This window comes from Tachysurus fulvidraco, chromosome 18 (assembly GCF_022655615.1).
Source record: "Tachysurus fulvidraco isolate hzauxx_2018 chromosome 18, HZAU_PFXX_2.0, whole genome shotgun sequence".
NCBI lineage: Eukaryota > Metazoa > Chordata > Actinopteri > Siluriformes > Bagridae > Tachysurus > Tachysurus fulvidraco.
In genome coordinates, this window is record NC_062535.1 from 14,916,543 (window position 1) to 14,942,011 (window position 25,469).

General features: G+C 40.6%; 1 protein-coding gene across 2 annotated transcripts; it reads left to right on the top strand.

The window, feature by feature from the left end:
- The first annotated feature begins 1,806 nt into the window (after positions 1–1,806).
- Positions 1,807–25,171, top strand: klf12a (Kruppel-like factor 12a). 2 transcript variants are annotated; one of them, XM_027179029.2, is made up of 7 exons: positions 1,807–2,104; positions 5,430–5,528; positions 11,351–11,417; positions 14,024–14,615; positions 16,740–16,878; positions 22,628–22,785; positions 23,491–25,171. In XM_027179029.2, the coding sequence occupies exons 3-7, from the start codon at positions 11,352–11,354 to the stop codon at positions 23,670–23,672; spliced, it is 1,137 nt and encodes a 378-aa protein (XP_027034830.1). In that variant the 5' UTR covers positions 1,807–2,104; positions 5,430–5,528; position 11,351; the 3' UTR covers positions 23,673–25,171. The 2 variants fall into 2 exon arrangements, with proteins under 2 accessions (XP_027034830.1, XP_027034829.1); XM_027179028.2 differs by lacking the exon at positions 5,430–5,528 and having other exon boundaries at positions 1,820–2,104.
- The last annotated feature ends 298 nt before the right edge of the window (positions 25,172–25,469 follow it).

Genomic DNA, 25,469 nt, shown 5'->3' on the forward strand with positions numbered 1-25,469 from the left:
CCTGCATGATTTTATAGACATATCCAAATTTTATCTCTGTGACCTGTTCATTTCTTCACTGCTTTCAAAGGCTTCCTGAAGAAGAAAGATAGAAAAAATGAAATGAAGTAAAAAAAAAAATTAAAAAATAAAGAAGTGAAAGGTGAGAATGAGAGAGTGGGAGACAGAAAGAAATAAAGAGAGAGAGTGAGACAAAGAGAAAGAGCCCTCCACCTCCATACACACCTCCACAAAAAGACGGACACAAGGTGGAAGGCAGGTCGCTATGGCAACTGACGAGTGGCCTCCAAGGAAAGTCACTCACTCACACATACACACACACACACACACACACACACACACACACACACACACACACACACTCCCTCAGACCTCCTCAATTAGCTCTGCCTGTGGCAGTCCCTCACTCACACACACACACACACACACACACACACACACACACACACACACACACACACACACACACACACACACACACCAGTGTGTGGGCAGTGAAGTGAAGGGGCTCACATTAGGTGAGCTGGTCATCAGCCCAAGGCAAAGCACCAACAAACCAACCAACTACTCAACTAGAGAAATGAAACCAGGAAATAAAATTCTTTATATTTCCTACACTGTATATGTCATTTAAAAATTGTTTTCATTTTTCCCCCCATTTTTTTTTCTTGCAATGTGAATAAAGGACAATAAAATAGAACTATGTGCAAAAGTATATAATGTGATTATAAAGTATGATATGGCTCACTATTTATTTATTTATTTATTTATTCATTCATTCATTCATTTATTTATTTATTTATTTATTAAAAATAGATAGCCTATGATTTCAAAGAAGTTATTCAAAACCAGATAAGGTCATGAACATTGGATGTATAAGATGGTACAGAGTGCAGCTTTGTTGCCTCACAGCTCCTAAATCACCGGTTCAATTGTGAGCTCGAGATCCTCTATGTTCTCCTGCTATTTCACAAAAACCTGTTTGTAGATGGATTGGAGAATTGTGAATGTGTCTGTGAGACTGGCATCTCATCCAGGATGTATTCCCTCCTAACCCCCAGAGCTCAGAGGATAAACTCTGGATCCACTGCTTCCTGAAGATACAATGACATGGTTATCACAGGTCCATAAACTGGTAAAGATGTAATAGTCTGCTCCATTACATTCATGTAGACAGGGTTGGCGGTTGTGATATCTGGCCCAGCGCTGACCCAGCAGCAGCCCAGTGTGGGGTGGTAATCTTTACCACAGTAGCAGTGCTGGACCGTGTACACCATAAGGAAATGCTCCAGGCTTTAAGCCCCAAATGGATTTTCCACCCTCCTGCTTCCAGCTGGAACACAGTCCTGGATGCAGGAGAGAAAAAAAAAAACGTGGGTTTAGCCATTCGTGCACTTGCATCTTTTCGCTTCTGTTTGTTGGGATGTGTTTTTCATGCACTCTATTTCCTGTTATTTAAAATTCCTCTACTGGAAATCAGATAAAAAAAAGAGGTTAAAGAAAGAGGTGTGGGACGAAAGAACGGTGGCTGTGATCTTCAAAGCTTTGATCGTTCTCCAAATCACAGGATACTGTCATTTGAATGCTTTTTTCTTAGATTGGCTTGAACAAACATTGGTCTGGTCCAAAAGCTGCTGCTTCTATACATATTTGCCTGTTTCACAATAATCTAACAGTTGAAGCTCTGAGGCAATCTCCACACACACACACACACACACACACACACACACACACACACACGCACACACATCACTACCACCACCACCACTGCCGACACCGCCACCTACACAACCACCACCAGGCTGGGGCTATATTGTCCTCGCCCCTGGCAGCCTAAGGTTCCACCCCCCTCTTCATTCACAATGGTCATGTGATGTGCACTTTCAGAGTACAACAGCTTTGTGAGAGCTCCCCATTCATTTCCTCCTGAGTAGCCTTTGAAGGAGGAGGGAAAAGACAGAGCGAGCGAGCAAGAGCGAGAGAGAGAGAGTGAGAGAGAGAGTGAGAGACAAGAGTCTGACCAGACAAGAAAACAAGACAGAGAGCTAAAAGGACGCAATAAGGATATCACTTCTTTATCTCACGTTCCGAGACTTCAAACAAGGTCAGTTCTTAAAATTGCATTGCTTGCTTTTCTCTCTCTCTCTCTCTCTCTCTCTCTCTCTCTCTCTCTCTCTCTCTCTCTCTCTCTCTCTCTCTCTTTCTTAGCTGTCAGCTGTCATTTCACCGAGTTGCCTGTCAAGACTTTTCGTTGCCGTCTTTTTACAGACTAACCTCAAACTTGAGTAATTCAAACCAGACCTTCTACTGACAAATGGCTTTGAATATTTTCACAATACATAAGAGGTATATTAGTGCTATTAGAAGTATTAGTGCTTCATTAATTAGTAATTAGGAAAACCTGAGTACCAGGTTGTCATTTTCAGCCAAACAAACAATTTGATATATTCGTAAGAATGTACATTATGACATATACAAATTTTGAATCGACAGAAAAAACACCTGTAGATCTTTCTCAATATAATACCACTCTGTTTCTATATTTACATATTTATACATTAACGTATGACATATCAATCCACGCTACCACACCGATGCATCCAATAGTTATAGACTTCCTTTAAACGCTTTAACACTCCAGTAAGAACACACCACCCATGCACATATGAAGCACATGGATAGCTATGTATATTTTATGCACTCTGTGTGAACCCCCGCTGTTCCATTCTTCCTTTCACTCGCTGGGTGATAGTTATGTTGGATCCACTCCAAATACCAAGAACGTCTCTTCAGAACAACAATATCTGCAGTACGATAAAGGCTGGCCTCTATAGCCGAGTCAGTAACAGTTATATGAGAGTATTGGAAACACTCTTTTTACCGCTTGGCCTTTGTGGATGGATACTCAAGCTTAAAGGGTCATTATGTGAAATTTTGAAATGCTTCTGGCTCTGATAGGGTTGCATAGTTCCATAAATGCTGTAGAAAATCTACAATTCCAGATATTGCAATGAAACAGATTTGACAAGCTTCTTAATTTCAAGCTTGTATTTTAGATTTTTCTGGCCCAGAATCCAGCTCTGGTCATAGTACAGATAGTAAACAAACAAACATTTTGGTCAGCAGGTTTGATAGATCTACTATGTTGAAAAAGTAAAAAAAATAAAATAAAATAAAAATAAAAACAAGCGCCTGAGGAGCCCGAGTGACAGTTTACACTTTTCTGGTCCAGAAATTTGCCCCGCCTCTAGCTAGGAAACAGCTGCCACTTTTTCAAAGATGGAAAGACATGATATGATATGACTGCAGCTTCGGTTTAAGGTTTAAAGGAAATGGCAAAGCTTGATTGTTTTTTTTGTAATTCACAATACAGGCAGCAGAGGTCTCTAACTATTATAAACCGTTACTTTAAATGATAGTTAGCGCACTAAGACACTTCAGTTGCCTTTCTTCTAGCGAGGTAACACTTGTCATTGTTAGGTAACGTTAGAATGTAGTATGGCACAAACACAGTCTGGTTAATAGCGAGTTAGTGTTATCTAATTTAGCTAATAATTATAATATCACAGCTTAGATTTATAATTTCTTGTACATATGGTACGAAACTTTAGATAGATGCTCTGAGCTTCATGACAACGTCAGCCCCGTAACGTTCCCCCTTTACGCCTATTAGCGTATCTGTACTGTCCTGTCTGGAGCTCTGAGTTATAGCCTTCAGTCACAGAGGGCTCAAGCTCGCTTGCTCTTCTTTGACAGCGTTACACATCTGAAACAGCTGGAACGTAAGCAAACATTCACTGTGTCTTGGACTCCTGCTGACCCTGCACTGGCCTAGTGTCCCTAGCTCTGGCGAGATTGTTGTCGTAGTTGGGTTGCACGTGTACAATGTAGAAAGAGGCTAAAGGTCAGGGAACATGGGATGAGTGCAAACACAGACATAGCAAGGGGGTTGGTCAGGTATGTCAACATGGCCAGGACACACAGACCAACATGGACCTTGTGCTCTGCAAAGCCAATCACTGATTTAACTCATTGTCTAAATATCAAACTCATCTCCACTAATTATCAACACAAGCGTCGGCTTTTGCTCCAAGGGTTCCCGGGAGAGGGAGTCTGAAATCTTTATTACGACGGGAAGGAACGCTAGGATTTATAGGGAACACAGTTTTATTTTGAGTTTGCTGCAGCTGTGGCACTGCTGTTGTGTAACCGTCCTTGAACTCAGATTCTTGTTTTTTTTTATATGATGCACTGCATGGAGACGATGAACTGCTCTTGGCTTGGGTTCTAAACATGATCTAAATATGATGCTTGATTTCTCAAGCTTTCTAGGCTTCAGACTGGTACTGCTTTGTTTTGGCACATCCAAATGATTCACACACACACACGCGCACACACTTCCACACACACACAAACACACACACAAACAAACACACACGTATCTTTGTAAGGAACTAATTATTAATGCAGCTGATTAATGCTATACTTAGCGTACCTCAGTAACCATAAGGAATATTTTTTAGTCATTTCAATTCATTAAATAAAAGCTGCAGCCTTTTTGAAGCAACTTTCCTCACAGGGAGCTGCCCACAATGTTACACCCATCAGATATTCCTATCCATGTGGGGACAACGACTTCACTCTTCTGTAAAAACATGACCCTTCCCCACTACTCCCCGACTCCTTTCCCAACCACTCCCACTCCTGCACACACACACACACACACACACACACACACACACACACACACACACACACACACACACACACACACACACACACACACTGTAGAAGCAAATGTGAGTCTATGACTCACAGACCTACTGAAACAGAGTGGCAGAGTGATTTGTGTAGTGTACGGGAAATAGGGGCTCTTCGTGGCGACTGCCAGGGCCATTAAACTGAGCTCTGGAAAGAGCCGGGGGCCAAAACAGCACAGCGGATGCACTTCCTGTGGCCGAACTTTGACCCCTTGACTCCCAGGGCCCTCCTGGTGTTTAAGTCAAATTGCACACATCACCCGAGAACAGGGGAGCACTGAGAGAGAGAGAGAAAGAAAGAGAGAGATCCATGTGGAAGGGGTTACTGGTTAACAGTCTGTTACTGATCAACAGCTGTGTTCTGCCGAGTTGGCATTGTGATGTGGTGTGGGCGCGTCGGTGTGAGTTTAAAGTTTCTCTCTGTCTGTAGCTCTCTGTCTTCACACACACAGACACATACACAGCGTAAAAGAAATCTAAACTCACTATTTCACTATCGCTCTGTCTCTTCCATACTTCTCTCCTTCCCTCCTTGCAGCTGCAGATCTTCCAGCAGTGCAGAGGGCAGAAGTGAGAAAAACACCTCTTGCCCAGGACTCTTAAGAGTTTGTGTGTGTGTTAGTATGTGTGTGGTGCTGAAGGAAAACACAGCTGTTTGACTCGTTACAGCTAGCAGCATGATAACGCTTGCTGGATGAAAAAAAATATGGTGAGACTAAAGGAGACAAGTTTTCAGAAGGTCTAGCGAAACTGGAGGTGTCACTAAAGGTGAGATTGAGTTCAGCAAGAATGTGTTGCAGAAACACTCTTTTTTGCTGTTGTTTTTTGTGTCTTGGCTTTTTTTTCTCTTTCACTTCTCTTCTAGTCTTCTGAGCCAAAAACTAAAGTTCCTCTCATTTTTTCTTGTGTTTGTCTCTTCCTCTTCTGTATGATTGCTCTTCTCTTCTCTTCTCTTCTCTTCTCTTCTCTTCTCTTCTCTTCTCTTCTCTTCTCTTCACTTCTCGGTCACTGGCATTCACAATGCCACACGAGTGTTTTCTGGCAGGGCTTTAGAAGAAGCCCAAGCTTTCCCACAATGCAGAGGACAGCTGTGGAGGGCCAGCCACTGCCCCCCAGAGCTTGATGAGAATGTGCACAGATCTCTTCCAGCTGTGCTAGCAGACCAGACCATACTCAAGCACCTTTTGGTCGTTTATGGTCATGCACAAAGCAAATATCTGTCCTCATCAAACAAGGTTATTTCAGATTGGGTCCTGGGTTTCAAGTCATTCCACTAATTATTAGTGTTAAAAAAACAAGAAGTCGACAGGGCTGCGGTATATAGATCGCCTCTAGAAATTGTCCATGGATTTCTTCGATGAAAAGCATGAGGTCACTTATTTAGCTTGAGTGAGTGAGTGAGTGAGTGAGTGAGTGATGTCACCACTTGAAGTATTCCTAAAGAGGTTGGTATGTTGTCTGGAAATTTTTTTTTTTTAAATCTGCCATTTCATGAGTTCCTTCTTGGTCCTGTTTGCACCATTGCACAATATCGCCAAACACTGATGTCCTTCAGCCATTGCGCAATCCCGGCCCTCTGATAATAAACAGTTTGACAGTGCGCGGTTCAACAGTTCAAGTCAAATTGCACACATCTGTCTTAGCCTGTCCAAGGGAACACTAAAGAGGCAGCCTCAGATCTTTCTGGCACACTGTCTTCATGCAAGAGCGTATGGCAAGAGTGCACCAGATCCAGCCTGAGCCCAGGAGGCCAAGAGGGAGAATGGGCTGTTTTTGTGCTGATCTTAGATCAGTTTCTGGCACGCAAATCATAAGTGTCAACTCTGGTGATAGTTCAGGTTGCGATAAAGAAACAAAATCTGGGGCGAAAAAAAAAACCATGTAAAAAATGTCTTGTTCAAGATTATTGGATCGATGACAGGAAAGACAGTCTTGTGACATTTTTTGTTTGCATGTGTCAGTCTGGAGCACATCCTGTCAGCTCTGATGAGTCTACTGCGAAAAAGAAAGTGCTATCGGTCTCACTGTACTTAATAGGCAGCATACACCTTATTAAAGCCTCCTGCATACTTCCAGGCTCCAGGAAGCTCGATCCGCTCTCAGTCTAGTTGTAGGGTGTCTGTGTGGCTACATAGACAGATAGAAACCGAGGTGTTTGGGCCATGCCCCAAATCAATAGCAGATGTAAGAAGAGAGTATGTTTTGGCTAGCTTTCTTTCAGAGAGAGAGACACCAGAGACACTGAAAGTGCAGAAGCTTAATTTCAGAAGCAACTTAGTAAATCTGCAGGAGATAGTCTCAAATATTTATGTAGTGTGTTGGACGACAAGCGGGAACTATTTAGACAGTGCTTTCAGTGTGAGGCAAAAAGAAATTATTTATATAGCGATACCAAGACCTGACTCTACTCTATTTAGCTCCAGGATATGATTATGTTTATTATTGTATTCATAATGAAAACTTTTTTTTAATCATTCCACAAGATTTGTGAATCCATGAGCTTATAGTAGAGGGTTTTACTAGAAAATTGTTGTCCCTGTTTTGTTGGCAGGATTCAGTGAGCCTTTAAAACCTAAAAAAAAAAAAGCATAACATTTTGATTTGTTCTTGCAGTTGTTATTGCTGTCGGTCGCATCCAAAAGCCTTTCCAGTTATTTCTTGGACATAACGTATTATCTTTCGTAGAAAACAGACATTGAAATAGTGCACCTCTCCTAACACACACACACACATATACACACACATACTGTGAGGCTGAGCAGCGTCCTGGCTCTGCCCGGCAGCAGCCCCCATCCGACTCGAGTCGTCCGCCAAGGAAAACTAGCGCCGCTGAAATGGAAAGTCTGAAGTCACTCTGGGATTTTTTTTGGCGAGGCCTGATTACGCAAAGCAGGAGAATCCAGCAGGAGAGGTCTGCATGTTCCTGAACGCAGGTCCAATCCGGGAAGTCCGAGACATCTCTGTTATCTGTCAGTGACATCAGCTTCGGACACTCCAAAATAGATGGTTAGGTAAAAGTTCGATATGGGTTCAGGGGGGGGTTTGGGAGGACCGTGATCTTAGATTAGGACTAGAAGATCCAGATCTCTGTGTCCTGGAGATGTTTTATGACAATCAAGTCTTATAGTCCTAAATAATAAAAAACATTACTCAAGGATTGTTTTGAGAGTGTAGTAATTCTTTGCTTTTGTAAACGAATCATTCTATTCTCTTGAGTCTATAAGGCAGTGGACGAACTCTTTGTGGAACCTTTCATTTGACTCTTTGGTATTTAAACTAAACCCTAGTCTAAACCCTAAAGGAATATACCATTATGCAAATGAGATCATACCAATTCTGAGGAAATAGGTTCTTCAAGCGTTCCTTGGAAAGAATTCTGAAAGAGAAAACATCTGTTGTAGGATTATATGTAGTGTTATATAATTCCCAAAGAGAAACAACACTACACTTGTACACTTGTATTATTTTTTTCATATCTTTTTACAGATCCATTTAAAAAAGAACTTCCATTCTGCTGTGGCCAGATCAAACACACGGTCCAATTTCCATCCAAACTCTTATCTGTCTCTTGCACCAGGGAGATTATTGAGTAGAGGTGGAGTAGGTGGTGTTTATCCAGGAGGCACAAAGCTCAAACTGGTTATTGGCGGAGCAACAGGATGGAAGGAAGTTGTGCTGACCGACTGAGGTCTTGAGCTCTGATGAAACCGACCATCTCCTTTCCAAAAAAGAAAAAAAAACATTGACTCAATGCTTTCTCGTCTTGTGCTTGGTTCTCTGCACTTTGGGCCAAAAGATGACTTGCAGAGTTTACTGTAAACTTGAGTTTTATCAGACAAGGATAAGGCGTAGTCCTGGAATAAAAATATCCTTTACGATAAGAACGCTCAGATCAGTTTACTGACAAATTGAGCACTGAATTAATATGAAGAGCTGACAACTCACTTGAGTCGCTAATTTGTGAGAAGCGTTTCTTAACCACATCTGAGGTTTGTCTGGTTCATTCTAGTAGGCCCCTGATCCTTCCCCCAGAGTGGAGGCTGAAGTGGATTTTGTCCATCTCTGACTTCCATCACTGACATGTCATGCCTCATTCTGTATGAGGTTGATGTTGGCCAGCTGTCCTTTCACCAAAGTTTCTCCCTCATCAGAAACGGGTGCCAAAGAAAATCTCTCCTTCTCACAAAGGCTATTTGATTCTGATCCCAGTCCCAACCTCAGCCTTTCATTGATCCCGTACCTTACCATTAATGAAAATCTGATTAGCCATTTGTAACCATTACAATGTCACCCTTTGCTTGTTGATCCTGTGGCTGCTTCCAGGAGAGCCTGCTTCCTGAACCCTCTTGCAGGGCAACAAAACCTTAAAGTGGGGACTTATTGATGCTCAGGGGTCCATTCAAGCCTTTTCTAGGTTGTTCTAGGTGTTACAGGGGCACAGTTGTCAAACATACGGCTCTCGATGAAGAGATGATGATGATGATGATGGCCTGAGGTACAGCGAGCCACCTGTAAATGGTATTCCTCTGGTGAATATTTTATGTATATCAGGAAAGATTACAGTCCTCCTAAAGCAGGTTAGGTTCTGGTTAGTTCACTAAACACATCCACATACACACACACACACTTGGAGCATGGGTCAAGGAATTCTAATTGTTGTGCAGCCATCCAAGACCCCACCCATTTCCTTTGACATCCTGTCTGCTTCATTGCTCACACACACAAAAATCCAGTTCAGCAGAGGCCAAAGCAGTCAGCATGTTCCTGCCCCGGGTCTCTCCTGAATCAGCGAGCTCGCCACAGAATTCTCAAGCGCCACCATTTATCAACATGCTACTGTATATGCTGAGCTGTAACAGCATAGCTAACCTGTTGACCCCCCCCCCCTCAAACTCTGAAGCTTGTGTGGCCAGCATTTATACGAGTGGCAGCTTCTATTGCGTTCCTGCCACGTTTTCACGTCCGTGACCAGCACACGGTCTGTTAATTTAATCCGAGCTACACAAAAAATAGTTCTGATTAAGAATACTGATTAAGATGGTTTGCATGTTCCTGAATTAGCGCATTCTTTGCGAGGAAGAAAAAAGTTAACAATTTAGAATCTTATGCTTTAGTTTATCTTTTAAGAGTTTTAAGAGCTAAGTAGAATTTTTTTATGATCTGATCAGACGCCGATACGATCTTCTACTATTGCAGCTCATTACCTCTGAGATCGATATGAGATGCCTTTCTACTCATCACAGATGTAACAAGTGTTTATTTGAGATACAAACCGTACCCTTCCTGTTAGATCAAATCAACTGAGTTGTTCTCCTCTGACCTTTCGCACCTTCTCATTAAGCCCTTGCCTGGATGTTTTTTCTCTCTCGCTTGTTTGTTTTTCGCACCATTTAGTATAAACTCGAGAGGCTGGTAAGTGTGAAAATCACAGATCAGCAGTTTCTGAAATACTCAACGCGACCGTCTGGCACCCACAAACATGAAACTGATACAGTCAATGTCACTGAGAACACGTGTTTTTTCTTTCCCCACATTATAATATTTGCAAATATGGCCTGTGGTCTGTATGTTTTCCTGTTCTGCTCTGCTGTTAGGTGATTGGTTGATTGTATAAACACATTTTGTGGTTGTAGTGTTAAAAGTGACTAAACATATAAGTCTTTAAAGTTTCTATGCAGAACCCTTTAACAGAAAGTGGTCCTTTTCCTTGTTTTAACACTGCTGGAGATTTTATCACAAATGTTTTATATAACAGTGATAAACCTGATTGAAAAATCCATTTGATTTATACAAATGTTAACGCAATCCTTGCATACATGTGATTCCAGAGGGGTTCCAATTGGTTTGGGTTCTGTTAAGATAATAAAAATCCAGGAATAAAAAGCCTTAATGGCAACAATAAATACCAGAAATAAAATGCTGCCGAAAGTTGTACATTCTTCATTTTACTATGAAAAAACATTTCCTAAAAATCTACTAGGAGTTTTTTTTCTTGCAGCCAAGAATCTCTTCCAGTATTAATAAAATAAAAAGAAAGATTAAAAAAAGAACTGATTTAGTAGGTGTTGGAGGAATATATTTGAGCCTAATGGCATTTTAGTTTTACATGTGCCAACACACACCTACATACACACACCTGCATACACACACAAACGCGTGAATAAAATCAGACTGGAACACACAACATATAAGCAAACTCAGTTGAGGTGGAGATGCTTAACTATCGAACCCTCTCACTGAAGCACTACTGATATTACGAGCAGCGTGACTGTCAAAAGGATTTATTACACAGTTCGAACGGTTCGTTACACCTTACCAGCCCTGCCGGGTCTGTCTTGTCACATACTGTTAAACTAAACACTCAATTTATCTCTCTATTAACCCACATCTTCTTGTTTTTATTAAGGTTGTTCATGTTCAAAATTTTCTGCTCAGATTTTCACATGGTCATTTTATCATTTGAACAGAAAAACTAACACGTCCCTTCTCTCTCTCTCTCTCTCTCTCTCTCTCTCTCTCTCTCTCTCTCTCTCTCTCTCTCTCTCTCTCTCTCTCTCTCTTTCTCTGTGTGTGTGTGTGTGTATGATCAGGATGTTGATGCTGGACGGGATGCCTGTCCTGCGAGTCAGAGCAGAGCCCGTGCAGATGCAGCGGAGGGTAAGCAGTTTCACCGCCCCAAAACTTTACGCCATGACGTCATTGTGTAAACATCAGCTAGCTAACAGATATCACATAAAAGATATCTGATAATTTTCTTTTTTTTATGAAAAGAAATGAAATACCACACTAAATGATTGCAAGTGTTATTATAAAGTCAGTTCCATTACAAAGTCTTTTTTCCATTAAAAATTTTCCTTTCATTAAAAATTCCTATAAACATTGCTAAAAAAAAAAATAGCTAAGATACACTTAATATAATGTTAGCACATTAAGTAGGATTATTTCATTCGGTTTGAAAACAAGCACGACTGTGTTACTACGTAACTTGTCTAGCTAGCTAAACACATCTTGGGTGGTTAAATAACTGTTAGTAAACTAGCTTACAGATGGATTTCACAATTTCTTATTAGAATATAATTTTATAAGCAAACTATTGTAACAGCAGCCAAACTACAACATTACAAGCAAGATTTACTCAGCTACATTATGCTAGCTTAACTTACTTACCTAGCTAGCCACCAATATAGAATACATTAGGTCTTTATTTATTTACCAGCGGCCAGATCTTTCTATATATATAAAATATAAGCTTTATAACTGTTATATGTGTGTGTGTGTGTGTGTGTGTGTGTGTGTGTGTGTGTGTGTGTGTGTGTGTGTGTGTGTTTATGAAATATAAAGCTATGTTAGATTAGTTAGACTACTTAGTTAGCCTGTGGTAATTTTACAAAAATTGATTTAACAGAAGCCAAACCTGTGAAACGTTATAGTATTAGATTAGGTACATTAGATATGTTTGCTAGTCGCTTTGCCTACCTAGCTAACTACTTCTCTACGTAGGTGGCTAGCTAGCTGGTAGTAAACAATCTAGCATACTTTTTATAGGCAGTTTATTTAATAGCAATCAAACTTGTGAAAATGTGAAAGTAACAGAACAAGCATGATTTTGTTCATCACAACATGAGGTGAATGCACTAGCTGGCTATAATAGCTAACTATAGCATAGCTAACCGCTAGCTCAGGTTTGTCTCAGTGAGATTTCAGTAATGAAAAAAATCTCTCACGCTGATTATACCAGAGGATTTTTTTCCAGTGATAGATTTAACTGCAGGAACGTGCACCAATCTGTTTAGCTAAATAACAATAACATTAGCTGACTAGTTTAGCACACAGCATCTGTGGCTAGTCCTCTGAACTGAAGAAATAGAAAAGTGTGAATTCAGTGAATACACTGTGTTTAAATACAATTGACAATTACTGTTTTATATAATCAGAACATAGTCAGAAATCATAAAGGTTATATTTAAAATTTTTAAAATGCTGATTTTTGTATTAGCATGTGGGATTTCTTTTTTTTTATTATTTTTTTTATTTTTTATCTTTAAATCTATTTGAGCCTCAATAATGACACTATCTCTCTGTCTCTTACTCTCCGTCTATCTGTCTGTCTCTATGTGTATCTCTCTGTCTGTGTGTCTGTCTACCCCCTCTTTGTCTTTAGATCTCTCTCTCTCTCTCTCTCTCTCTCTCTCTCTCTCTCTCTCTCTTTTACACACTCTGTCTTTATCTCTTTCTGTCTCTCTCTCTCTCTCTCTCTCTCTCTCTCTCTCTCTCTCTCTCTCTATATATATATATATATATATATATATATATATATATATATATATATATATATATATATCCGTCCCTCTCTGCCTGTATATCTCCCTCTATATCTGTGTCTCTCTGTCCCCCCCCCCCCCCCCCTTGTGTCCTATTGCGTTCATGGTTGTTTGCCTGAGGTTTTTTGTGTGTGGGCTACAAAGCCCCGCATCAGAAGTGCGAAATAGCAGAGCGGACAGTTGAAGCATGCATGTGCTGTTTGATCAGGATCGGTGCCAAAGCATTTTTTTTTATTATTTTCTTGGAAACTTTGCTCCCCCCCATGCTGTCCAGAAGCTTTCTGAGTTCGGAAAAAGAGAGGTAATCAACAGAAGGAACCCCCACCTTCATTTTCCCTTCCGAATAAGGGGTTGGAAACTGACTGTGTAGGGGGAGAAGAGGAACGATGAAGATGAGCAAATTAGATGAGAGAGAGAAAGAAAGAGAGAGAGAGAGAGAGAGAGAGAGAAAGAGAGAGAGAGAGAGAGAGAGAGAGAGAGAGAGAGAGAGAGAGACAGAGTTGAGGTTTCAAAACAAGTTTCATTTCAGTTGAGAAACCTCTAAGCCAGCCGACCGCAGGAAACACAGCGGAAAATTAGGGCACATTTTCTTTGACACTGTCTATAATGTGCATGTGAGCACCGACAAATAAGTAGGTTTTAGCGCACGTGTCAGGAGAATAAAGATGCCGTCTGGATCGTTTAAAAGCCTGTGAAGATTGGGTCATTTAAATCAAACTGTGTGAAAAATGATAATGGTTTGCAATTTTGTCATGCAGTAGATCTGACTACCTTCATCTTATCTTGTCTGTTGTTGTTGTTTTCTGGTCCTAGAAATCCTTAAATTAACTTAGATAATGACGTTGAAATATTTGTTTTCCTTTAAACAGAAATTTAAATTCATCCTACAAATGAAATTTATGAGTCTTTTTTTTTTAATGTTTTTATTCTTTTTCTTAACAGTCTCCTGAGATCCGTCGCTACGCAGACATGGGAGTGTTGGTGATGGAAAGAAGGTTTCGGACTCATTCTCCTGAAAAACGCTTTCCGTCAGACCTGTTCCAGATGCAGACTGAGCCTGTAGACCTTTCCACCAACAGATCCCGCTCTTCACCATCATCATCATCGTCGTCGTCGTCGTCATCATCATCATCATCATCACCCTCTTCATCTTTGCTGCGTTTTTCGCCACGTTCCCCTCCAGTGTCCTCCACCAGGTCTCCTTCATCCTCTTCTTCATCATCAGCATCATCATTATCTTCATCATCATCATTATCGCTGCCTTCGTCCTCGCCTCCGTCGGTCATAACTCCCGTGCCACGGTTAAAGATGTCTCCATCAAGGGTGACGTCTCCTCCCTCCATCACTCGCAGGGGGCAGCCATTCCTGCACATACCCCAGGTCATGCCTCCTTGCCCTAGCCCCATCCACATACACTCCCGTAGAGTCCCTGTGGTGGTACAGCCCATGTCAATGGTCTACGCCGGGGTCGGTTCTTTGGGACCTGGTGGTCTCATGGCCCCCATGCTGGAAGAGAGCAGGATACATAGAAAAGGTGAGAAAGAGTTCAGGCCAAGAGAGAGAAAGAGAGAGAGACGAGGTTTCAAAGAGAGAGAGAGAGAGAGAGAGAGAGAGAGAGAGAGAGAGAGAATGTATGCTTTTAATAGACAAACATGGCAGAATAACTGATGGTTCTCCGTATAGTTTACAGATTCTCGGCTCTTCCCCTTCCTTAACATCTGTACCTTTCCAGCTCTGGCACTAGCTTTGACATTTGTTCTGTTTCACCCTTCTCATTCTCTCTCTCTCACACACACACATACACACACTTCCCCTTTTTCTATCTGTCTTGCTTTCTTCGTCCCTGCAAACTCATCAGCGTTAATGACACAACCCAGAACCCAACAATGTCCCGAACAGCCACCGCTTGATTTTTTCAAGACTGTTCTGTCATATTTCTTCACAGTCTTTGTTCAGTTTATTTAAAGGTACCCATTTATATATAGTTTAACCATGCTCTCTGCCCCTGTAACAATCCTAAAATGTACATTAGTCAAAAACTGTGATTAACATCATTATCAAAATGGATCTGCTACATGTAGGTTTGTTGATTTCATTCTCTGGTTTGAAATTTTCTGGCCTGGAAAATAGCTCTATCCCTTTATCTGAACGTCTTACTAGGCGTTTGTACTTTTCATTTTCGTCTGAGGAGAAAGGTAAACACCTTTTAGTAAAAGATTTGCAAGACACTTAACAGAAGGCAGACGGCGCTAAAAAATTATGAACCGCCCCTTTAAATTAAAGTCCCGAGATTGTACGGTTAATACAGTAGCTGCTAGATTTTTTTAAACTAATATGTGCTTTCTATTGTGTAAGGAGACTGATATGTAGGCTTTCAACGCACACACACATACACACATGCACATATACACACACACATACACACACACTCAGACACAGACATTTCTCAGGGCAGCCTGTCTGCTTTCCTGCTCGAGCACTGTTTATAACAGGCTTAGTGGCAGTTGTGAATTTTCTTCTTCTCTTTCTCATTTTAACCTCGTTCTTTTGAAACAGAGCAGACAGAGAGGTTACCTAACACCAACCTCCTGTAACACACACACACACACACACACACACACACACACACACACACACACACACACACACACACACACACACACACAGCTCATATGCACTTCAAGTATGATCTGTTTAAAATAAAAAAGAAAAATGTAAAAATCTTAAGCGCCTATGCCCTCTACTGTGTCTAGAGAGGTTTCCATAGCAACAACAAGGCAAACGCAATTAGCCGTAACACTTCTGTAACTATAAAAGATCACTGTAAAATAATATCAATAATAAAAGCACAACTCCGCAGACAGACACATCCGGCTACAGTTGCACAGGATGTGATTTATACGCTTTTGTGTTTAGCAGGAAATCCTGTACGTTTCAGAGCGCTAGTCTTCAGATTTAGCATTAATTAAGCTGAGTCACAGAGAGTTATTAGAAAAACCTGAGGAAAGGAAAATCCCAGCATCTGATCGCTCAAATAAAACGTTCTTTATTTCCCGAAAGCCTTTTCTGTTTTTCATGTAAATATCTTTCCAGATAACAGCTTCGTTCGTTCCAGACAACAGTAAAAGGAAGGAAAAAAAAAAGATCAGTTAATCTTTGAACCAGGATTTGAGAAATCATTTCATATATATGTCACATCAGTAGACAAAAACTTTCTTTTTTTTTTCTCCACATGACTGAGGAACTTCAGACTAGTTCAAATTCGATTTAAAGACGTTAGAACAGTGTGAATCCTTACACATGATGTTTTGTGAGGTAATGTTTACAATAAACAGGCTAACTGCTAGTTAACTAGCACACGATTGTCATAGCCGTGAGGAAGATTTTAGTCTGTGTGTTATCATATTATCATATCCTCAGTCACGTATTTAAACAAACCTGCTCACATGTAATGTTTAACTAACACCCAAGATTTATAGATTAGCTTAGTTAGCCAGTAAGCTCAATTAGCATGTAAATTCTCTAACTAAAGTTTAAAGAAGCCACATCATTACCAAGTAGCTGTTAGGTCCATTTTTAGGTCAAACCACGCTCATAGTAAGTTTTATGTTTGAATGTTAAATTTAATTTTAAATTTTATCCTCATCCTCATCTCCAGTCACACACAGAGTACAAGATGGACCGTCTCCACGGCGATCTTTGAGTGACAGCGAGGATGATGACCTGCCCAATGTGACGCTGGACAGCGTGAACGAGACCGGCTCTACCGCCCTGACCATCGCCCGTGCTGTACAGGAGTGAGTTTTACACACACACACACACACACACACACACACACACACACACACACACACACACACACACATACACACACACACACACACACACACAATAAGTTTTATCTGTGTAATTATTTAGATCCTCAAGTTGTTAACGTTTACAATTCATTTTAGTAAAACATTTATGCACCTTTATTACATTTTTTTTTTATTAATGATATTATAGGTGGAACATTTTCCAAAATCTTTCAGGGCCAGAATGACAAATTGAAGAATGCTTTAAAATGTTAGCTAACTTTTTTAAGAAGAAAAAAAAAAACATTATTTTTATACACCGTTAGAGAAAACAGTATCTTATTGGTTCTTTACATGGGGATTGGTGAGAAACCTTCAGAAGAACAAACTGAAGAACCTTTAAGAGTGCTGGAGAACTATTTGGTGTTTATTTTCTTTGTTAGCTTGTTTGCTTGTTAACTTCCTTAGAATAAGAATCTCCAGGGTTCCTCGGACAGTTAACAGTTAACAAAAAGTTGTTGAAGTGGTTCTAGTTTAATGGACAGTTCAATGAGAAACCCTAGAAACTTTAAGAGTTTCCTATTGAGGCAAATCAAAGAACCCTTTCAGGTGTTAAGTGGAATCTCTTGTATGTACACTTTTCAAGAACAGGGAACAGAAACTTGGATCCTTTACTGAATGGAAAACTGTGTTTGATAGCATAGTGTCATCTATCGACTTTTTATATATTCCCTACTTTTCTTTTTAAGATTGTCAAACTACCTGTTTGTACTAGACCGGTTTCTTATGGGTTCTTTGGATGGTTCAAAATGATTCAAAATTCATAACCTAGAAGCTTTAGCGGTTCTCCAAATGAGAACATTAAGAAGCTCTCAGTGTGACATTTTGTGTGTAATAGTAATATTTTTCTACACAGTTAGAGAAAATTGGAAATCGTTGTTCTTGAAAGCGACGACTTCTTTTGTACAGTTCTACACAATAACTTTAAGAAATTCCTTTGATGGCAAATCAAAGAGCCTTTCTAGGTATCTCACGCACACACACACACACACACTCACAATACAAGAAAATTCACAGAGATCCTCAATAATCTGTCATTGTGTTTGTGTGTGTGTGTGTGTGTGTGTGTGCGTGTGCGTGTGTGTGTGCGTGTGTGTGTGTGTGTGTGAGATCCAGCTGCTTTTGTCTCTCAGTTTGATAGAATTTTGTGGAGACACTTTCCATGTCAGCATGAATTCATCATCATTATAAATGGGCACTTGTGAAGGAATGGCAGATGTGCAGGTGTGTGTGTGTGTGTGTGTGTGTGTGTGTGTGTGTGTGTGTGTGTGTGTGTAGCTCAGTCCAAAGGGAAGCTCATTAATAAAGGAAATCTCCCCGGAGGGTGACAGAGGCTCCTCCATATTCAGAATGCCCGCAAGGCTCGTGTGTTACGGTGCGGCTGTGCCAGCTGATGGGCACACCAGGGGGAGGAAGAGGAACATGGCTGCCAGCAGTGTGAAGCTCTGTGCCAAGCCTCAAGGCAACAATGTGTTTGACTGTGTCATGGGGTGTGTGTGTGTGTGTGAACGAGAGAGAGAGAGTGAGAGGCCGGATGAGCTGGCTAATGCACTCTGTCGTTTCTTAAAATCATTGTTTGCTCAGGTCTCAGAGGGAGTGTGTTTCAGGGACGCAGGTGCATGAGGCGAGCAGGTTCATGTCACATAAACCCAGTTCGCTTCTCCTGATCCCGGGTCAGCAGAACACACCGTACACCATTGTCCTGTGTGTCAGAAACCGTTACGAACTGATCCGAGCTCAGTGGCACTGCCATGCACGTCCTCGCTGCAGGAAAGCCCCTTCCCGCGCCTCCAGGAGGAAAAAATGTTTAAACAAAAGACGGAACAAAAGAACAAGTTCTACCGTTTTTAGATGGTGTTCAGCTGCAGCTTCCCTCTGCCTCATTCAGCCTTTGCTAAAAAAAATCAACAGCATGAAAACCTTTAGGACACAAACAACTCACACCTCCATCAACTCACACCTCCATCAACTCACACCTTATAAGCTCAAACCTCCATCAACTCAAACCTCCATCAACTCACACCTCCATCAGCTCAAACCTCCATCAACTCACACCTTATAAGCTCAAACCTCCATCAACTCAAACCTCCATCAACTCACACCTCCATCAGCTCAAACCTCCATCAACTCACATCTCCCTCAACTCACACCTCCAACTCAAACCTCCATCAACTCACACCTCCAACAACTCACACCTTATAAGATCAAACCTCCATCAGCTCAAACCTCCATCAACTCACATCTCCCTCAACTCACACCTCCATCAACTCACACCTCCATCAACTCACATCTTATAAGTTAAAACCTCCATCAATTCACACCTCCATCAACTCACACCTCCATCAACTCACACCTTATAAGTTCAAACCTCCATCAATTCACACCTCCATCAAGTCACTCCTCCTTCAGCTCAAACCTCCATCAACTCACATCTCCATCAACTCACAACTCCAACAAGTCACACCTCCATCAGCTCAAACCTCCATCAACTCACATCTCCCTCAACTCACACCTCCAACAACACAGCTTAAACCTCCATCAACTCCCACCTCTATCAGCTCAAACCTCCACAACCTCATTACTCCATCATCTCACACCTCTATCAACTCACACCTCCATCAGCTTACAACTCCATTAGCTCACAACTCCATCAGCTCATACCTCCATCAGCTCACACCTCCACCTGCTCAAACCTCTATCAGCTCAAACTTCCATCATCTCGAACCTCTATCATCTCACATCTCCATCAGCTCAAACCTTACTCAGCTCACACATCCACAACCACATATCAGGTCTCACTAATCAAGGCTGACCAATCAGGAGCTATGTTTTAAAAAATCACACTTGTTGAGTCTTTTAGTTTTTTTTAGTTCTTTCTTTCTTTCTTTCTTTCTTTCTTTCTTTTAAAGCTCATTAATTTAATTAAAGGGGATATCATTTCATCCCTCTATTACTTTTTGTTCCTGGCCCAGTGTACTGGCACAAAATGCTTTCATTCCTAACTCTATCTGTTTGCTTTGACCTCGACTCTACACACTTCCTCCTGCGTGGAGGCTGAAAATCTGCTGATGATCTCCAAATCCAGCATCAATAAGATTTGTGCATCTCCCGAGACGTGGTCATGTCAGAGCTTCTTAAAACCAGCCTGACGACGGCCCTCTGCTCACATCGCTCCCTCCGTCACATCTCGTGCTGAATCGTTTTCTCCTCCCTGTTCTGGGAGAGAATGAGAGAAGAGAAGATCTGGGAGTCGAGTCAAGCTTCTTTTTCCCCTCCATCTCCTCTAGGCTCCCAAAAGAGTTTGAGCTGCCAACAGCCACAGGTGGCCGTTCTCCCCTTTCCACATCACACACACACACACACACACACACACACACACACACACACACACACACACACACACACACACACACACACACACACACACACACACACACACACACACACAAATGATGTACCCCTGTAGCCCAAGAGAAACAGGAAGTGAGTCTGTAGGGGGTGAGGAGCAACTCCCAAACTTATCCAGATAAATCCTGTTGGACTAAAACCACTGATCCAGGATCTATGTGCTGTGGTGTGTGTGTGTGTGTGTGTTTGTGTGTGTGTGTGTGTGTGTGTGTGTGTGTGTGTGTGTGTGTGTGTGTGTGTGTGTGTGTGTGTGTGTGTGTTGTTCGTATGTACACAGATGAGCAGTTATGTTTATGTTTTATTGTGTGCCATGTATGACTTGTTCAGAGAGACAGAGACAGAGAGACAGAGACAGACAGAAAGAGAAAGAGAGAGAGACCATGTTCAGATGTTGTTTACTTTGTTTTGTTTTTCATCTTTTTCAAACTTTTATGTGGAAATCGTTTACGTCTCCCTGAATCTGTTTATGGATAAATACATTCCTTCTTCCTCTGGGATCAGAAACAGACTCAGGGAGGAGCTACGTGTTGGAACGTTAATAGTAGTGGTGCAGCTCCCTCTAGTGACCGGATTTATTATTACTGCTAATGTGGCTCCGTCTTTTACATTACAGTCCTGCGGTGAACTGTTTAATATTACAGTCACAACAAAGCCGTGAATCAGATCTGAGACACAGGGTCAGTGTACCGTACACACCTTCTCCTGATTCCTGTGGATTAAAGATTATTAATAACATCTCTGAAATATAGCTGTATTGCAGGAATAACAGTTCTAAAGTCTTTCATATAGAGATATATTATATCCTTCTTTTCTTCCCTTTATTTTTCTTCTTTCTTTTATTCCTTACTTAATTCCCCCTCTTTTTGTTCTTTCTTTAGTCCTCTTTTTTTCTTCCTCCTCCCTTTTCTTTTTTATTTTTCACTACAAAAAACTGGTACAAATAAAAAACTAGGTTTTTCTTTCACAATTACTTTCTTTTATTTTTTATTTTTCTTCTCTTTATTTTTTCTATCTTCACCGTCCAGTTAGTTACCTTCGTAAAAAGGTCAATGATTTAATTTTGTCCAATGCTTCACCTAAGTCATCACTCCATATTCAGGGATAGAGATGTATCTGGCGCCCTCACTGTTAACGTTTTAAGTAATTAACCGGTTAATTAAATAATTGGCGGATTGAGTGTTTGATGATCTGATTGGATGTTTGATGAAGTTTTGGATGATGTTTAACTTTAAGACCAATTGTTTCTTAGAATAATGTATATTGGTCTAATTCAGCACAGTAAACTACAGCGCACTTATATCATCGCACTTAAGTCAAGAAGCTTTTATTGTCATTTCAACCATATATAGCTGTTGCAGTACACAGTGAAATGAGACAACGTTTGTCCAGGAACATTGTGCTACATAAAACATAGACAGAGCTATAAGGACTTAGTAAGTTAGTCCTAGATACATAAAGTGCATCTGTGTGACCTGGTGCAAACAGGACAAACAAGACAGACAAGACAGTGCAAACAAAAGACAGAAAGACAGAACAGGAGAAAAACAGAAAGACAGTGCAGGACAAAAGACAGTGCAGGAGAAAAAACAGAAAGACAGTGCAGGACAAAAGACAGAAAGACAGTGCAGGACAAAATATAGAAAGACTGCAGGACAAAAGACAGAAAGACTGCAGGACAAAAAGACAGAAAGACAGTGCAAGACAAAAGACAGTGCAGGATAAAAAACAGAAAGACAGAAAAACAGTGCAGGACAAAAGACAGTGCAGGATAAAAAGACAGAAAGACAGTGCAGGACAAAAAGACAGAAAGACAGTGCAGGACAAAAGACAGAAGGACAGTGCAGGATCAAAGACAGTGCAGGACAAAAGACAATGGAAACAAACAATACAGGGCATTACACAAAAGACAATATACAAAAACAGCACAGACCAGTGTAAATACTGTATGTTCAACAATATATATTGGAAGAGTGTATATATGGTGTAGGACTGTGCAGTCCATACAGTGTGTATTTGTGTGTGTGTGTGTGTGTGTGTGTGTGTGTGTGTGTGTGTGTGTGTGTGTGTGTGTGTGTGTGTGTGTGTGTGTGTGTGTGTGTGTGTTGTGTGCGGTACAGTTCAGTTCAGTCATTAAGGAGTCTGATGGCTTGTGGAATTTCCTGTGTTATTATACTTCTTTCTGCACTTTACAAACATCAGCAGCGTTCAGCCCCTTCCTGCTTTAGTAACAATATAAAATAAGGTGTTTTTTTAATAACAAAAATTTGTATTATTGTTGTTGCAGCTCCATGTTACCGTTTAGCATCGAGAGCATGCGAAGGTCGAGACGACCCGAGTCTCCTGACACCAAGAGGAGACGCATCCACCGCTGTGAGTTTGAGGGATGCAGTAAAGTTTACACCAAGAGCTCTCACCTCAAAGCCCACAGGAGGACACACACTGGTGAGTCTGAAAGACTGAACACTCCTACACCAGACGTATAGTGACGTGTATTCCAGAAAGGTGTCATAAATACAAGGAGCAAAAACACAAATCTGTGCATCGAGCTTAATAACACAAGAGAAAACACACAGGAAAGTGAGTGTACAGAGTTTATCGAGTCTTAATTAGACATCTGTTGTAATTGGAGGAGCTTATGTGAGTGAGCTTGGTTTCTGATTGGGGATTCAGGGCCTGGTGCATTCCTAACACTTCTGCTGAGTATATATTTATAGATCACCGTTCTGTGATCAGCCGTTTTTGCTCTGATGCTCCACACAATAGCCAATCACAGGGTCTCATTCAGAAGGGTGACCCATTTAGATGGTAAAAATCCAAACATTTTGATAACTGGCGAATAGAAACGTGTTTGGTTCTGTGATGATGTACAGTCAAGATAAAGCTGTTTTCTGAATGGCAACGGTGCTCGTTTCAGGGCCAGAAAAAAAACAACTAGCAGATGGCTGACAATGTTGTGAGTCAGAAAAGAAATGGGAAACAGGACAGAATAAAAAATACAGACAGTATATTTAGAGTTTAAATGAACTGAACAGAGACACAACATCAAATTTCACATTTCAGATGGAATCTGAATATGAACACGGTTGCTCTCTCTCTCTCTCTCTCTCTCTCTCTCTCTCTCTCTCTCTCTCTCTCTCTCTCTCATAGGTGAGAAGCCATATAAGTGCACGTGGGATGGCTGCGCGTGGAAATTTGCACGCTCTGATGAGCTCACACGTCACTACCGCAAGCACACCGGCGTCAAGCCGTTCAAGTGCGGCGACTGCGAGCGCAGCTTCTCCCGCTCGGATCACCTGGCACTCCACCGCCGCCGCCATGCACTGGTGTGAGGACACACACACACACACACACACACACACACACACACACACACACACACACACACACACACACACACACACACACACACACACACACACACAGAGCGGTTTTGGGAGGATGTGGCCCGGGAGAGGCTGGACCTTTCCCTACCTGTGCTCATGGTATTAGAAGTCTAGTCCTGGATGAAGAGTAAGGAGTTATGATCAGTATTTAACCGTTTATATCCTCAAGAATACATTTATACATGTGTATATATCTATCTGTAAGGAGCTGATCATACTGATCATACTCCAAAATATTACAAAGACTGAGAGAGAGAGAGAGAGAGAGAGAGAGAGAGAGAGAGAGAGAGAGAGAGAGAGAGAGAGAGAGAGAATACCAGCGCATATTGCAGGGCATGTCACGTCGATCATATTCAGCATTTCTATGTTATTTCATTGCAATTTTAAAACCCACTTTGAGACTATTACACCAGTATATTTTAGCCAGTCAGAAACCCTGATGTAACTCGCTGTATGTTTTTTCCCCCCATCTGACTGTCAGTCGTGAACTGTGAAGAAAAAAAAAAAAAAAAAAAATCACATAATTTCTTCAAACTGTTGATTCGATTTGTTTCTCACCTCCGTATGAGGAGCGGATGACGTAATTCGATGGGGATTTTACTAAAAATAAAAAACACACACACAGATGGATAATTAACAGGGTATAAATCTCAATGTGAACAAGAAGAAAAACGCTATTTCATCTACTAAATTAATATCATTTTCTTAATAATAATAATCATTAAAAAAAAAATAGATAGATAGATAAATAAATAGATAAATAAATAAATAGATAAATAACGGTCAGTGATTTATTTCCTGATGGGGAAAAAAATGAAACTTTGCACAGCTTTGATATGGAGTGAGTGTTCACAGAGATTAGTCAAAAGTTCATAACAATCCTATTATTATTATTATTATTATTATTATTATTATTATTATTATTATTATTATTATTATTATTATTGAGTCCATGTACTGTGTTGCTACAGTGAGAGAGAGAGAGAGAGAGAGAGAGAGAGAGAGAGAGAGAGAGAGAGAGAGATTCATTTTCATTTAAACTGCATAATTTGTGCACAAACATAGTGTAGCAGATGTCTGTACATTTAAAAGAAAAAAAAGAAAAAAAATCTTAAGCTCCTTATGTGCATTTTAAGTCATGTCATGTATTTGTTCAGTATTTTTATTGCACCCTTTTTTTGAACGTATGTGACGTCACCATTTATATATAAGTGTTGTTTATATTGAAGCCCGATGATGGCCGGTCAGAAGCATCATCTGGGACCTTCCTTTAACCTTTAATCCTGTTTCTCAATTATGTATTTGTAAATGATGTTATTGTATACATTTCCTTTTTTATATGGATTGACTGTGAATTTATACATAAATATATAAATATATATATAAATATATGTTTAATGGATCAAATGAAGGCATGAATAAAGTCACTTAACACTTTAATTCCATCACAGTCTGTTCTCCTTTTATTATTTTTACTTTTTTTTAATTCATTAAAGACATATTCACAATTAAACAGTGAAGTGAGAATGTGAAAGTGAAGGAGAAGCCTGATAAAGAGCCCATTGAGCTTTAAACATTCCACATTTATACAACTCTGATAACATGCTGAAATCCTGAAGTAGGAGAATGAATAAAGACATCGCAATGCCAGTGATTACAGTCTCTGTTCTAATGTAATATTAATTAATGTTACCACTTACGTTATAGCAGATATAAACATTTGCTCCCTCACCAGCCTCTATA